This window comes from Aspergillus alliaceus (genome assembly GCF_009176365.1).
Source record: "Aspergillus alliaceus strain CBS 536.65 unplaced genomic scaffold BDW43scaffold_55, whole genome shotgun sequence".
In the NCBI taxonomy this organism is placed as follows: Eukaryota; Fungi; Ascomycota; class Eurotiomycetes; order Eurotiales; family Aspergillaceae; genus Aspergillus; species Aspergillus alliaceus.
In genome coordinates, this window is record NW_022474738.1 from 255,146 (window position 1) to 269,094 (window position 13,949).

Consider the following 13,949-nt stretch of genomic DNA (forward strand, 5'->3'; position numbering starts at 1 on the left):
CCAATGACTTCCCGGCTACAGTTTATCATTATCAAATCTCTTCCCGGTTCCAATGGGTTATCTATAACTCTGGACAACTGGTTATTACTCTGGAAGTATGCAATGTCACCTTACTATCCCACAAGGCCGAGCAACCCCAGGTCTTATCGACCCGCAAATTCACCCCCTGAACTCCGATCCAATATCTATTAGATCATCTTTCCGAAGATGCAGTTTTACTTACATCATCTGTTTGTTTTTCTTTGGTTATCTTCAACTCCTAAACTCCATGCTATACTCACGCACAAAAACCCAGCCAAAAGGTGTAAGAAAACAAGAAAGAAAGGTATAATATAGGCCCGTCACATAGAAGGATTTATGCCGATCCACTATTCTGTGAAGTTACGCAGCTTGGTCAACTCATCCAAAAGCTCCTGCAGATCGCCATCGGAGATTTTGTGTTGTAAGCTGGGAATGAGGGACTTGGCCTCCTCGGCATTGTCGCAGCACAAACTTCCTATCTTCTGGTTAGACTAACGGGTTACATGCATATTGGGGTAAAAAGCGGCCCGGCTAAAAAGATCTAAAATAGAGACGGCCGAAAAGTCACAAGCCAAGAGGGGGGAAGAAAAAGCAAAGGAGAAGGACTAACCCAATTGTGACCTCTCGAACATCTCCAACTCTGTGTGCGAATTGAGCAGTCGCTCGACTGCCTTGATATTTTCTTCATCCTTAAACCGAGCAAACACTTCCAAATAGTCCAAAGTCTTGGTCAAGTTCCTAAGTTGCAAGAAACATGTGAGCATGCTTGCGGCCTTCAGCATTGTTAAGACACTAGCCGTGTCCTAGCACTTACTCCGGCTCCTCGTATTTCTTTCCCCCCCTGCGCTTGTTCTCTAGCACTTTATTGATGACAAGTCTCGCTTCAGAAAGCGACAAGGTATGTGTGTTTTGATCTGCACCTAACCTGAGAGTTGAGGCGGCTTCGAGTTCACCTTGGGGCAAGGCGCGCTTGCGATGCGTTGGGGGTGGCAACTGAACGCTCATTGTGGGTTGGTGTCTGTTGTATCGTAGTGTATTGGTCACGACAAATTCTCTGTTTCAATAGCTAGCGAAGATTGACGCTATAATTGTCCGGATGTTTGGATCTGGAGGTAGGCGTTGACTCTCATGCGGGATCGGGAGAACTCTGGCGGGCGGAGTTTGATGTGGGCAGCAAAAGGCGGTCGTGGACTTACCGCCTTTAATACCTGTGTACAGTGAGACAACCTAATCAAAAGTGAATAAAAGACCACAGGCTAATTCATCGAGATAATGTTCTCAACGGTCGAGCGAAAAGGGTATCAGCTTGAGATTGACTATTTTCTGATCTATCAATAATCTATTCATGGCCCGAACGCCCCCTGCAATGCGATGATCTTATTGCCACACTCCCGCATTATACCTGTCGGAAAGCGACCTCTTTAGGTAGGCGGAAGCTAGCACAGAACATTTGCTTGTTGGGGCTGACCAATCTCACATTGTGAATGGCCAGCTCTACCTCCGCGTTTCCACTACCCCCAACTCGATCTTCCGGCGTAATAGTGTATCCAATTCGTTCTGAGATGCGATTGCAAATGTCGATGTGGTCGTCCACTTCATTTTCCGAGTGACCAGAGAAACAATATACATGGACCATTGGAAGAGGCGTCGATGTGTGCGGTGCGAATAGGGATTCTTTGCCAGCATAAACTCCAGGGAATGCATCGAGGAACTCAAGAGCGTTCGCTGGAAGGTTCATCACGTAGTGACCAAACACATTGGGCCGATGATAGACCTCAGCTGGGGGAGCAGGAGATAGCTCTTGTTTTTGAGCGCTCCTCCTCTGTTTCCTCGATTTTCCTTCGATAGCTACAGTCACCGGTTCCGCTTGAAGAAGCTCATTGGCAGACCAGCGGATAAATGCCCTTCCATCCCGGTTAAATGGTGTCACGAATTTATCCACCTTGTTCCTGCGAACAGCATCCTCCATTACTTCAAACCCGTGCGGGTTAAGGTCATTTGCCCAAACAAAGATCTTCTTCCTGCCCGCTGGAACAGCGAAGGGACCAACACCAGCCATCACATCGCAAACCATTTCGCCCGGCTGGAACTTGTTTACCAGCCGACGGTGCTCGGTCTCCAAACGACTGTTCCAGTACACACGAGAGTAGTCGAAGCGGAATTCACAGTCCTGCTCATGTTGGATGACGTTCATATCCTCGTCACCGGCCAAGAACTCGAATGGAAACGTGCGGAATTCGCTGTGGGCGCCCACATCCTCGGTCTTTCGAATCACGGTCCGAATTGTCGGGTTCTTGTCTTTCAAGACCTGAGCAATGAGGTGTTTGTAGGGGGTATATTGTTCGCGAAGGTTCAGATGCGCTATAGTTTGTTAGACCGGGGAAAACGATTACGTAGTAAGAGCAGACTTACAAACATGCCCCACCTGGGTAAACCCCTGAGGGAGCTCTTCGAGCATATCCTCCGGCATAATTGCGTTCATGATCTCGGCTATAGCATACAACATTAGCTTCATAAACTCCCAGAAGAAGGAATAGCACCAGAGTAACTGTTACTCACCATATGTCCAATAATCATAGTCCAGATCTAAGTCATACCGTCTAACCCCAACAGCACCATTCTCCACAAGTTCATTAATGGTCGGCGACCAAGTTGTAACATCTGCCACACATCAGCATCAAAAACCCCGACGGCACAGCCAACAAAACTAACCATCATATTTTATTCCCTCCCTCAAAAGCAAGCACTTCTTCACCTCATCATTAACCGTCACCTCCCGAACCGAACTCATTCTCGGAAGACCTAGCAAGTCCCGACTCTTGTGCAGTTGACCGCGCACCCTTGAGATATCGGAGGTCTTGAAAATCGTTGCGGCGGATAACGGCACCGTCTTCTGGAAGAACGAGCGATCCAAAACCCGCATTGCGCGGTTCACGGGGGGTCGGAACATGGTGGGGAGGTCGCTGTTGAGCGTCTTGGAGGCGTCGCGGCCGGCTGTGGAGTCCATGGACGATAATTTTCTCTCGTAATCGAGAAATTCAGGATTCTTTGTAAGGGTCGTTAGGAGAACGGGCGATAGGGCATCGTTTGCTTGGACTGTGGATTCTATTTCGCGGAAATGGGGTTTTTTGGTCCACTGATTTTGGGGTTTTGGGTTCGCGATTTTATTTATCAGCACGTGACATATCTCGATCTTGATAAGATCTACTTCGATCACATGGAATGCTAGAGAGTATCGGGTGTAAATTAAGTTTGATATATTATCAATGGCATGGGAACAAAGGATAGCATACTTTTGCCATATGGCCTAGTAATAAAGCAAACATACATACAATCTATCCACTATAGGCACCAGAACAGAAACGAAGGCTACGATCGCTTCTAAGCATTGACAAAGACACTGCACAAAACCGAGACGAGAAGTGAATGAAAATCGCATTAAAAGCAAACAGAAAAAAAAGGCCACGGGGGTATCCTCAACTCCATCAAAACAAGCATCACTGTCCCCTCAACTCATCATTCATACTCCTTCTCAATCCCCTCTCCGACTCCAATAATGCAACCCTCTCATTAAGCTCCATAATCTGCACATCCTTCTTCTTAATCACAATGCGCAAAATATCCCGCCCCCGAATAATCCCCTTCGTCTTCAAATCATACCTATTCAACAACTCCGCAAGCGCATCCTGCGCCTTCCTCGGCACAACAGCACCATGACCCTCTAAGATCTTCAACGCCTGAAGCGACAGCTCCGACAGCTCCGACATCTCACCCCCAGTATCCCCACCCACCACATCCCTATACTTGCTCGGCGTAGGCGTCTTCGAAATCTCCGCAGACGCCGGGGGAACCCGACCTCTCATACTCGACCTCGGCGAAAATACCGACGTAGGCGTAGGACTCGGCACGCTTTCCACCTCAGCCAGCTTCCGCTTCCCAGGAGACGGGAACAAATCACTCCGTAGTGTCTTCCTTGGCCCGTCCTGCGAGTCGACCGGCCGTCCAAAGTCCGGCTGGCGTGGCCTATCCAATATCGGTGTCACTTCGCCCGATATGCTAACGTCCCATCCGAAGTCATCTGTGTCCTCGGCCATCATGCGCGCTCTCGCGCTCTTCGGGGGGCTGTGGAAGGATCTCGGTGCTGAGGAGTGTGCATTTCGGAGTGGACGGTCGGTTTGCGGGGTGAGGAGGCCGGTTGAATCATGATGGGGGGTTTTGGTGGGGGTTTGGGCCTCTGTTTTTGAATTGGATAGAATGGTGAGCTTCTCGCGGGCTTCGGCGTCGCTGGCCCAAAGGAAGAAGTTGCAGCGGTCTTTTTGGGGTCGTTGGCAGGTGTAGACTGGGTCTGGGGTTAGCTTTGCGATTGAGGTTTGGTTTGAGGTTGGGGCTGGGACAGGGTGGAGCCTTACACCATCTTCCATGGTTTATGCCATGGTTTTTGGTTAGTAGTTTCACTGCCGGAGGGCGTTCTATACAGTTGCAGCGCCAAATGCCGTCGAGGAAGAGACCCCGCAAGGGGGCAGAGATGCGAGGGGATGCGGCACTGTTACTATGCCTTTGGGGAGATATCATTGTTTCGATAACAATATGGTTGGTGGTTTTGTGCGAGTGACGGAGTCTAGGTTAAAGATAAGGGGAGAGACACCATCATGATAGTATGGGCAAGTATGTAGGTGTCGCTATGGAAACCGATGTCGGAAGGCGATAAAGGTGGAGCGAAAGGGTTTAGCGCCCGCTGCCAACCACGGGCCGCTAATCCCAAGTGCAGTAGTTTGTTCTACAACCTTGTTTCAAGTTGGGATAATAAGTGGATCATCCCCATAAGATAAAAACTGATTATGGAAATCAAAGCTCTTTTCTATTATGCTATGAGGGCAGCAGCATTAAAAGATTGTACGATCAACAAATCTGACATGCGGGAATGCTCTCTTTGTCTACGAAAGCCGGAAATGCAATCGACCAACGAACTCGAAATAGTCGAAAGGGATATATCTAGGGTATCACAACAAAGGAGCCAACCTATTCAGCAAGTACCATCCGTAACATTACTCCAAATGATTCGGTTAGCTTGGGGATCTCGTGGATCTCGGGTTTAACAGGCTCGCCAGCCGTGCGACGGAGTTGATCTTGTTGCTTGACCCGGCGTCGTCGTTCGGCAGAAATCGGGTCAAGGTCATCTTCCTCATCTTCCTCATCAGCAGGATCAGACTCTGCGTCTGAGATGGCAAGATCTTCGAGGTCACCCTAATGAAGTGGTTAGGATACATTTGATCATTGGTTACTAGGTTAGCTATAACGTACCTCGTCTAAGCCGAAGTCGCTTCCCTTAAAGGTGGGGAAGGGATCATTCCCGGTTCCTTCAGCCGCCATCTTCTGTCTTGTTTTGTTTAGGTGCCACCGTTTGCGGTCTTCATGCCACTTGATAAGTGCGTTGATCTCCTCGAGAATCTTGTTTTTATCAACCTGTCCCATATCTTTGGCTCCATGGAGCAAGGCGTTCATGTCAAGCCTGCCGCCAACAGGTCCGTGCCGCAGAAAGTCGAGGATATCTTCAATCCACCCCATCAGAGAGCCAAAGAGTCCATTATCATGGAGGTGGACTTCATGAACGAACTTATAGAAGCTCGCTTGGTGACGTTCGCAGAGGTCGATAAAGGCCTGGACGGTTTGGTTCGGATCAGCAGATACGTCTTGTCGCTGACACTTTTCAATCACGGCAATGGCGTCGTCAGCGAATTGAGCGAAATCAGTAATACTGTTATAAACATTTGCGGACTTATACACTCGCACGAGTGGCTCGTAGAATATAGTGAACAGGTCACGAAAGAGTTGCAAGGTGACGGGTTCTTCGACAATACTGAGCATCATGGCCTTATCGCGCTGGCGCGTGTAGAGTTTGAGCAACTGCTTCATGTTTGCAAACCATTGTGCACCATCACGCATCTCTGCTTCGACACTATCCACCACCATATTCCAGGCCACATATCCATTAAAGACGTTGGTATATTGCTCCTCAGTGAGCTCGGGTGAGAAGAGGTTTGACCGAAGAATTGCCACTAGGATATCTATATCTTCCTTCTCGGCCTCAGCACGAATCGTATTTTTGGTGTCTTCATCGGCGTCCGTGAATGCCTTCAGTTTTTGACAGAGAGACGGATCATCAACCTTGGAAACAAGCGCGTCAATAGCTTTTTGGAATTGTTTGATTCCATCATTTAGAGTCATGGAAAAGATTCGCTGTAGAAGTGATCGTGAGCCAAAGGGCTGAGCAAGGAAAAGATCCAAAACTCCGGACATAACGGCTGCAGGGTTGGCAATACGGATAACATTCTTCATCAGTGTGTACGGGACAAGAGAATGTATCCTCTTAAACTGTGCGAATAGCTCCGGGGAATTGTCTTCAGCCAAGAACAGATGGTACAATGTTGCCGCAACCCTAGGTTTCATTAGTAGCTATTCAAATAGTGAGCGTGATGCTGAATAATCACGTACTCAATTCGAAGCCATTCCGCAAACTTCTGATATTGAGGACTGAGATCCTCTACCGTGGGCTTCTCTCGAATTTCCGCGAATAACTTCGTCAACCCATCTAGGAAAGAAACATGACAATCAGTGGAATGCTATAGATCTAAAGATCTGACACTTACTGCTCTCCACAATTTCCCGACGGAAGTTCTCCATGTATACATCCAGCTCGGCTGCGCGCTGTCTAGCGATCTCATAGAACCTTTTCTGCTCTTCTATCCTGATAGCATCTGCTTCCTTTCTGCGTTGCATGTCAATTAATTCCTCCTCATTCAAAGTGACGGGTTCTGCAGTTAGGAACTCCTCCAAAGCTTTTGACTCAGCCGCCCGTTTGTTCTGTAATAGTGTGCGAAGAAACGCTCGAAGCGAAACACGTTGCTCTTCTCTATAGAGCACTGTCTCTCGAGAGGTCTCTGCTGAGGCTCTAGGTGATTTAGGGGATTTCCCTAAAGCAGAGCGCATAGATGACCGCGATGCAGAGCGATGCAGAGGGTTTCCGGGAGCCAAGCTATTCCGAGAGCCTTGTCCTTCATCCGGCATGCTTCCACTCTGGCTAGACAAGGAGGAGACTGAAGAGGCGTCATCATCATTTGAAGAGAAGAAGCTCGATGTCGTTGACGACTTGTTCTTGCGCGGAAGAACTGGCAGTGATTTCCCGGGAAATTCGGTGCGTAGTCTCTTATGAAGCTTCGCGAAGTCTCCGTACCGTCGGGCCACAAAGATGTCCGATTTTCCTTCTCGACGCACACGAAGAATGAATTCCTGACTCGGCCATTAGCTAAAACTTTCGTTTTGGATCAAGCCATGACTATATCGGCTTACCGCATGTTGATGATATCGCACTGTCCGCCTGACGGAAGTGATCCGTACGGCAGCCACATTGACATCCCAGCCATGAATGGCATTCCCTTCTGGCATATTAACCAATAGACCATTATCGTTCGCGCCGCGTTCGACAACCTCCATTTCCGAGAACTGGATTCGCTCCTCGTACCCCGATGCCGTTGGGATTCCTGATACCATCATGAGTTCAACGAGCTTCTCACACTTCCTAGCCAACTTTCTGCGCTTTGTCTCCTCTAATCGATCTTCGGACGACGACACATGCTTCTTTGCGAAGGATTCCAGGAACTAGGTGTGTATTGTGAGTCTCCAATATGCTTGGTTTCCAGCGAAAGGATCCACACGTACCACCTGTAATTTATCCTGCCAAAACTCTTTCTCGCGGGCCTTATCGAGGAACGGAAAATTGCGTACATGGTGAACGAAGATATATCGAAGGATGGGAAGTTCCGAGTCGACTGGGGCAACTTCTCCGTACTCCGACCTGAAAGGGGCGCCAAAACGCTGAAGCGCTGTCGGAGAGTTCAACTCGGCGATTTCACTTTGAACTTGGCGGGCGATGAGCTCGCGCTTGAGGTCTGTACCAGTTATAAGTTAGCTACCCCTTAGCATCTACTCTACCTAGAAAGGAGTTAACTGACAGTGTTCTTGCTTTCCTGTCAGGATTTGCCCAGGTGGGGCGACATTCTGGGATTCCGACTGCTGGCCGACCGAGTTGACTTCGGCGGGACCGTGTAGAGGATTCTCCGCATGCATGATGAGCGATTAGTTAGGTGTGATTCTTGGAAGACTGAACCCCAGATCGGAGGACCATCAGCCTTATAGGGCTTTTCTAGTTAAGACAAAAGAACTTAAAAAAAAAAAAGCTGGGCGAGATCAAAAATCCGTCTGCCTAACAGGGTATGAATGTGAGTGAGGCAGGACAATGACGTTCTTCGGGTCAATGCCAAGAAGCGTCTTGGTTTCCTTGGTATTTTCTTGTGGAACTTCTGCTTTAGTCTATCGCACGTCTCTAGGTATATACAGAGATTGATGAATGGCGGAGGGGGCAGAAAAAGAAGAATCGTTGGGTTAGACGATTGAGAGGGAGGGAGAGAAGGGAGAGAGATAAACCTATCTGTTACCGCGTACACATAATAATAAGTTAAGTTATTTTAGCTGTGACAACTTCGTCACTCGATTTTCCCACCCCCTCCATTTTTTCTAGTAAATTTTTTTCCCCTCCTCACCCACTCTCCCCTATTCCTTCTCGTTCGCCAATAATAACACTGCCACTGACGCGTCGTCCACTTGAATGGCTCAGCCCTGTGGCCCCGCCGGGCCTGGATCTGCAAACAATGATTAATTACTATTCTTGTCTTGTTCAGTGCGAGATCCAATCCTTTTCATAATAGGCAACCAACTGATTGTTTTCTTTTTTGTCTTTTGTTCGTTTGTTTCCCAGGGTTACATTCAGCTATGAAATCGACAAGCCAAAAAGATTTAACAAAGGTAAAGAGAGAAAGTAAAAAGAAAAGAGAAGAGACAGGAGAGACAAAATACGAGAAGAAACCAAAAGGCTTCTACTATGTTTACAGACACAGCAGCATGTGCCACATACAATTTATGTTACAGGCAATTCGCGGGCATATCGTTTAACTTTACACACTTAATGTGATCGCCTTACCGAAAACTTTCTCAGGGGAGGTTTTGTCCTATGATACGCATGGATTATGTATGTACATGTCCCCATTATGCTCAGCTAACAGCTCCCTCATCGCTGGCTTCTTTCGAACCCTCGATGTGTAAACCAGGCGATCGATGATGAGGCTACGACATCATAATAAAAGCCTTTGGCATCCATGGCTCTCTGTACACCAGACATGTTAAGCGACGAAGAATAGCACCATGGCCAAATTGTGCTTACTCGTCAACCTCACATCATCTGCAGTCATTCAAGTCTATAGTCCATGGTTCGGTGAAGTGGCCGCTTATGAAGAGTTGCCCAGCTTAGCGAGCTTTTCTGCCACCAAAGCACTTGCTTCACACGTTCGTAGAACTTCAAGAATCACTGGCATCCCCTCCATACATTAGCCAAGCAAGATGGGCCTCTTCCTAGGAATGTTGAGAGGCAAGTTCAGAAAGGGAAAGGGCATTGCGAAAGAGGTGAAAGATGAGCCCACCCCAGAGCGGCCGAAGCCCAATACTGCCGTCGTTCATGGAGGTTCCGGCCTCCTATCACAGTGCGGCTGCGACTATATGGCAGTGGAAGCACGGAATCTTGTTTACAATGCGCCGAATTGCTCCTCGATAGAGACCAAGGAGTTCGATTTAGAATACCTGACGCAGATCATAGACTTACTGGAGAAGCTCAGTTTCTGCGAAATATGTTCGGATGCAGCCGACTACCGGGTCTTCTTGCATCCACTTTGCAACTGCATCCTAGAACAGGGCGGGTTGTTCTATCGGTCTCTGGTTCAAACGTACGTGGACATGGACACTCAATCGGTTGTACCAAGCGGCGACGGAATCACCACCGATGAAGAAAGGGCGAATGTTTTATCCAGAAAGGCCTATCTTCAGATGAAGCGACTGTACGGCAGCGTGTGTCGGCTGATTGAAACGCTCAAAACAAAGCCAGTATTTGACGAGGATGCCTGGTGGCTCGTGAGTTCAGGAGCCTACCGTCTAGCGCTTCGCACATCCTCCCTATATGATTCCAGGAAAATTGAAAAATAAATGGACTTGGAGAAGATCAGGCCAAGGACAAGGACGAAAGCGCCTCTGGTATTAGTAGGGGTTTTAGATGAGCATTGCAAGGTGTTTGGGTGGGTTTATCATGGATTCGCTGGAGTTGCAGTTTAATACCCCTTGCTTGTACTCTAAGTACTGTAATGGCTTTATTTATTTTAATGTTGGGAACTTGTTTTGACGGCGATTGACCTATTTATTCCATTCTTATAGATTCACCAGCGAACAGTTAGGTTGCTTTGTTCCAAAAAATGGGTTGGTTACCTTGTAGTATCCACCCAAGGACGGTCCACAAATAACCGTAGTCAAACTGGAAATGGGCTTCAATAACACAATCGAATTACACCTATTGTGCCAAGACTTCTTTTGCCATTGACCACTCCTCGTATCCAGGCAACAACCTGGACCTTCAACAACTCATCCTCTCGAACCAATCGAGATGGTCTGTTCTTGGAGGTAACCCTTTCCTTATCCAGTTCCATGGGGGTATGAAAAGACCTCGTGTCGTTAACATAAGCACAGCTCAACCCCAACTCCGCGATAGCCATCTGGCCTTATCCGTTCGCCCACCTACTGCACGTTCGCCGCTATCTTATCACCTACCTTCTCGCTGCATGCGATCCCTTCGAATTGCCCCCCACACGAGCCAATAATGAAGGGGAGGTCCGAAGACCTTGAAAATGCGGAGTTCTTTCCCATGACCCGCCGAAGGTCCACGTCCGGCGCATCTTCCCGCACTTCCACCGATTCAGGCTTGTCCGTCGATACGACCTACCTTGAGGAGAACAAACCGAACGCCTTCGCGAATGGCGCCTCGGAAGCGGCTGACGATACCGGATACCGCGATGTGGAGGATGGGGATCCTGATGTCGATGAGCCGTTCCTCCATACCTCGTCTAAGAAGGCCACATCGGGAAGCCGCACGCGTCAGATATTCTGGGCTTTGATACTACTGTGCCTGGGAGGCTGGGTGCTGGCGTTGGTACTGTTTTTGACTCAAGGTCGCACGAGCTATCAAACAGCGTCCGATACTTTGAAGCAGCCTGAATCGGATTCGGGGAGCACCAGCGCCGGAAAGCCTGTGACGCTGGAACAAGTCCTTACAGGAGCATGGAATCCTCGGCATCACGCCATCTCGTGGATTGCAGGCTCGAATGGGGAAGATGGGTTGTTAGTGCAGAAAGGAGAGGCTAATAAAGAAGGCTATCTACTGGTCGATGATATTCGGGATCAAGAAGGCGCTGATGTTGACGGCCAGAAAAGTAAAGTCTTAATGAAGAATCCTATTGTACGAGTCAACGGGAATGCCGTGATTCCTGTCTATACGTGGCCTAGTCCGGACCTGAAAAAGGTGTTGCTCATGTCAGACCACGAGACGAACTGGAGATACTCATACACCGGGAACTATTGGATCTTCGATGTGGATACTCAAACGGCTCAGCCAGTGGATCCCAGTGTCCCAGACGGAAGACTGCAACTTGCACTTTGGTCCCCGAACTCGGATGCTGTAGTGTTCGTCAGAGACAATAACATGTACTTGCGAAAGCTGTCTTCAGAAAGTGTTGTGCCCATTACCAAAGACGGCGGCAAGGACCTTTTCTACGGAGTACCCGATTGGGTATACGAAGAAGAGGTTATCACGCGGAATAGTGTGACATGGTGGTCGAACGATGGGAAATTCATTGCTTTCCTTCGAACTAACGAGTCAGCCGTTCCTGAATTCCCGGTCCAGTACTTCGTGTCAAGGCCATCGGGGAAAAAACCCCCTCCAGGACTTGAGAACTATCCTGAGGTTAGACAGATCAAATACCCTAAAGCTGGGTCTCCGAACCCTGTAGTCAATTTACAGTTTTACGACGTCGAGAAAGACGAGGTGTTCCCTGTCGACGTACCTGAGGATTTCCCCGATGATGACCGTATCATCATAGAGGTGCTGTGGGCTTCTGAGGGAAAGGTCATCGTTCGTGCCACAAACCGAGAGAGTGACGTGGTAAAGATCTTCCTGATTGATACAAATTCAAGAACAGGCAAGATGGTTAGACTCGAAGATATCGCCGGTCTTGATGGTGGCTGGGTCGAACCTTCGCATTATACCAAGTTTATCCCAGCGGACCCCAGCAACGGACGACCACATGATGGTTATATCGACACTGTTATTCATGATGGATACAATCATCTAGCTTACTTTACGCCTCTGGACAATCCTAATCCCATCATGCTCACCACAGGTGAGTGGGAGGTTGTGGACGCACCATCCGCTGTGGACTTGCGCAGAGGCATCGTTTATTTTGTGGCGGCAAAGGAGTCTCCGACACAACGCCACGTGTACCGCGTTCAGCTTGATGGATCAAATTTTCTGCCCTTGACAGACACTTCAAAACCAAGCTTTTATTCCGTGTCCTTCTCTAGCGGTGCCGGGTATGCTTTGCTTAGCTACGATGGGCCGTCGGTCCCATGGCAGGCTATCATCAACACTGAAGGCGATGGTATTACATTTGAGAAAACCATTGAGGAGAACCCCGGATTAACTAACATGGTGCAAACATATGCTCTTCCGACCGAAGTCTACCAAAATGTGACTATTGATGGCTTCACCCTTCAGCTCGTTGAGCGTCGCCCACCGCACTTCAATCCAGCTAAGAGGTACCCCGTTGTCTTCCAGCTATATAATGGTCCAGCCTCGCAGAGGGTGGATCGCAAGTTCACGATTGACTTTCAATCTTATATTGCTTCAAACCTAGGTTATATTGTCGTGACTCTTGACGCGAGGGGTACAGGATACAGCGGACGAAAAGTGAGGTGCGCAATCCGCGGGAATATGGGACATTACGAAGCGCATGATCAGATCGCCACCGCGAAAATGTGGGCTGCGAAGCCATATGTTGATGAGACGCGAATGGCAATCTGGGGCTGGAGTTACGGTGGATTCATGACACTGAAGATTCTCGAGCAAGATGCAGGGGAAACATTCCAATATGGGATGGCTGTTGCTCCCGTCACTAACTGGAGATTCTACGGTGAGTCCCTTTAACCTGTCTTCACTTTCACAGAAATAAGCCCTTAACACCAATACCCTCAGATTCAATATACACAGAGCGATATATGCATACACCAGAACACAACCCCTACGGTTACGACAACTCGACCATCACCGACATGGCTGCACTTTCAAATGCTGTGCGCTTTTTGCTTATCCACGGCGCCTCAGACGACAACGTACATATCCAAAACACCCTAACATTCCTCGACAAGCTGGACTTGTCCAATGTACAGAACTATGACATGCATTTCTACCCCGACTCCGATCACTCCATCTACTTCCATAACGCGCATTTCATGATATACCAGCGTACGTCTTCACCGCAGCTCTCCATGTCTACTGAAAACAGACTAACGAGGATCCACAGGTCTCTCAAACTGGCTTATTAACGCATTCAACGGGGAATGGCACCAGATCGCGCATCCTGTCCCCGAAGATTCAATGTGGAATAAAGCCAAACGGTCTTTACCGTTTTTCGCGCATTAATTTTCCAATTTCTCGCGAGACCATCATATAAACCCGACAGACGATATTAAAGCTCGTAGTTTTCTTGTAAATGTTCCTCTTGCAACAATGCAAACAGATTTTTACGTTTCATGAAGTATAAATCTTGAAGTGTCGCAAAATATTAATCAAATTCACGCTTGTAAATGCAACCATCTATCCCGTATTAATTGAAAGAAAAATGCAATTTGGGAAATATGAAGACACATAATGCCGCCAACGCAGGCCAAAATGGACAAAAAAGAATGAATGTGACAATGATGAAGTCGATGCATGATAAAGGAAA

At 48.3% G+C, this 13,949-nt stretch overlaps 3 protein-coding genes across 3 annotated transcripts; 2 read left to right on the forward strand and 1 right to left on the reverse strand.

Annotated features, from left to right (window-relative positions):
• Window positions 1-368: 368 nt before the first annotated feature.
• On the reverse strand, window positions 369-8,145 carry BDW43DRAFT_303357 (uncharacterized protein; the record flags this gene model as incomplete). Its single annotated transcript, XM_032045402.1, has 17 exons — window positions 369-496; window positions 632-759; window positions 836-1,039; window positions 1,378-1,382; window positions 1,424-2,382; window positions 2,434-2,511; window positions 2,581-2,682; window positions 2,734-3,041; window positions 3,523-4,376; window positions 4,433-4,564; window positions 5,056-5,265; window positions 5,323-6,457; window positions 6,514-6,610; window positions 6,669-7,308; window positions 7,369-7,677; window positions 7,738-7,967; window positions 8,031-8,145. 17 exons carry the CDS (start codon window positions 8,143-8,145, stop codon window positions 369-371), a joined length of 5,634 nt encoding a protein of 1,877 aa, XP_031896082.1.
• A 981-nt stretch (window positions 8,146-9,126) lies between these two features.
• Window positions 9,127-10,387, forward strand: BDW43DRAFT_195834 (uncharacterized protein). Its single transcript, XM_032039065.1, has one exon. The coding sequence runs from the start codon at window positions 9,472-9,474 to the stop codon at window positions 10,105-10,107; it is 636 nt and encodes a 211-aa protein (XP_031896083.1). The 5' UTR covers window positions 9,127-9,471; the 3' UTR covers window positions 10,108-10,387.
• A 384-nt stretch (window positions 10,388-10,771) lies between these two features.
• Window positions 10,772-13,645, forward strand: dapB (dipeptidyl aminopeptidase dapB; the record flags this gene model as incomplete). The annotated part of the gene is made up of 3 exons (XM_032045403.1): window positions 10,772-13,136; window positions 13,199-13,468; window positions 13,527-13,645. 3 exons carry the CDS (start codon window positions 10,772-10,774, stop codon window positions 13,643-13,645), a joined length of 2,754 nt encoding a protein of 917 aa, XP_031896084.1.
• Window positions 13,646-13,949: the final 304 nt, after the last annotated feature.

Coding starts and splice junctions, on each gene's coding strand:
- BDW43DRAFT_195834 (XM_032039065.1), top strand. CDS start 9,472: ATGGGCCTCTTCCTAGGAATGTTGAGAGGCAAGTTCAGAAAGGGAAAG.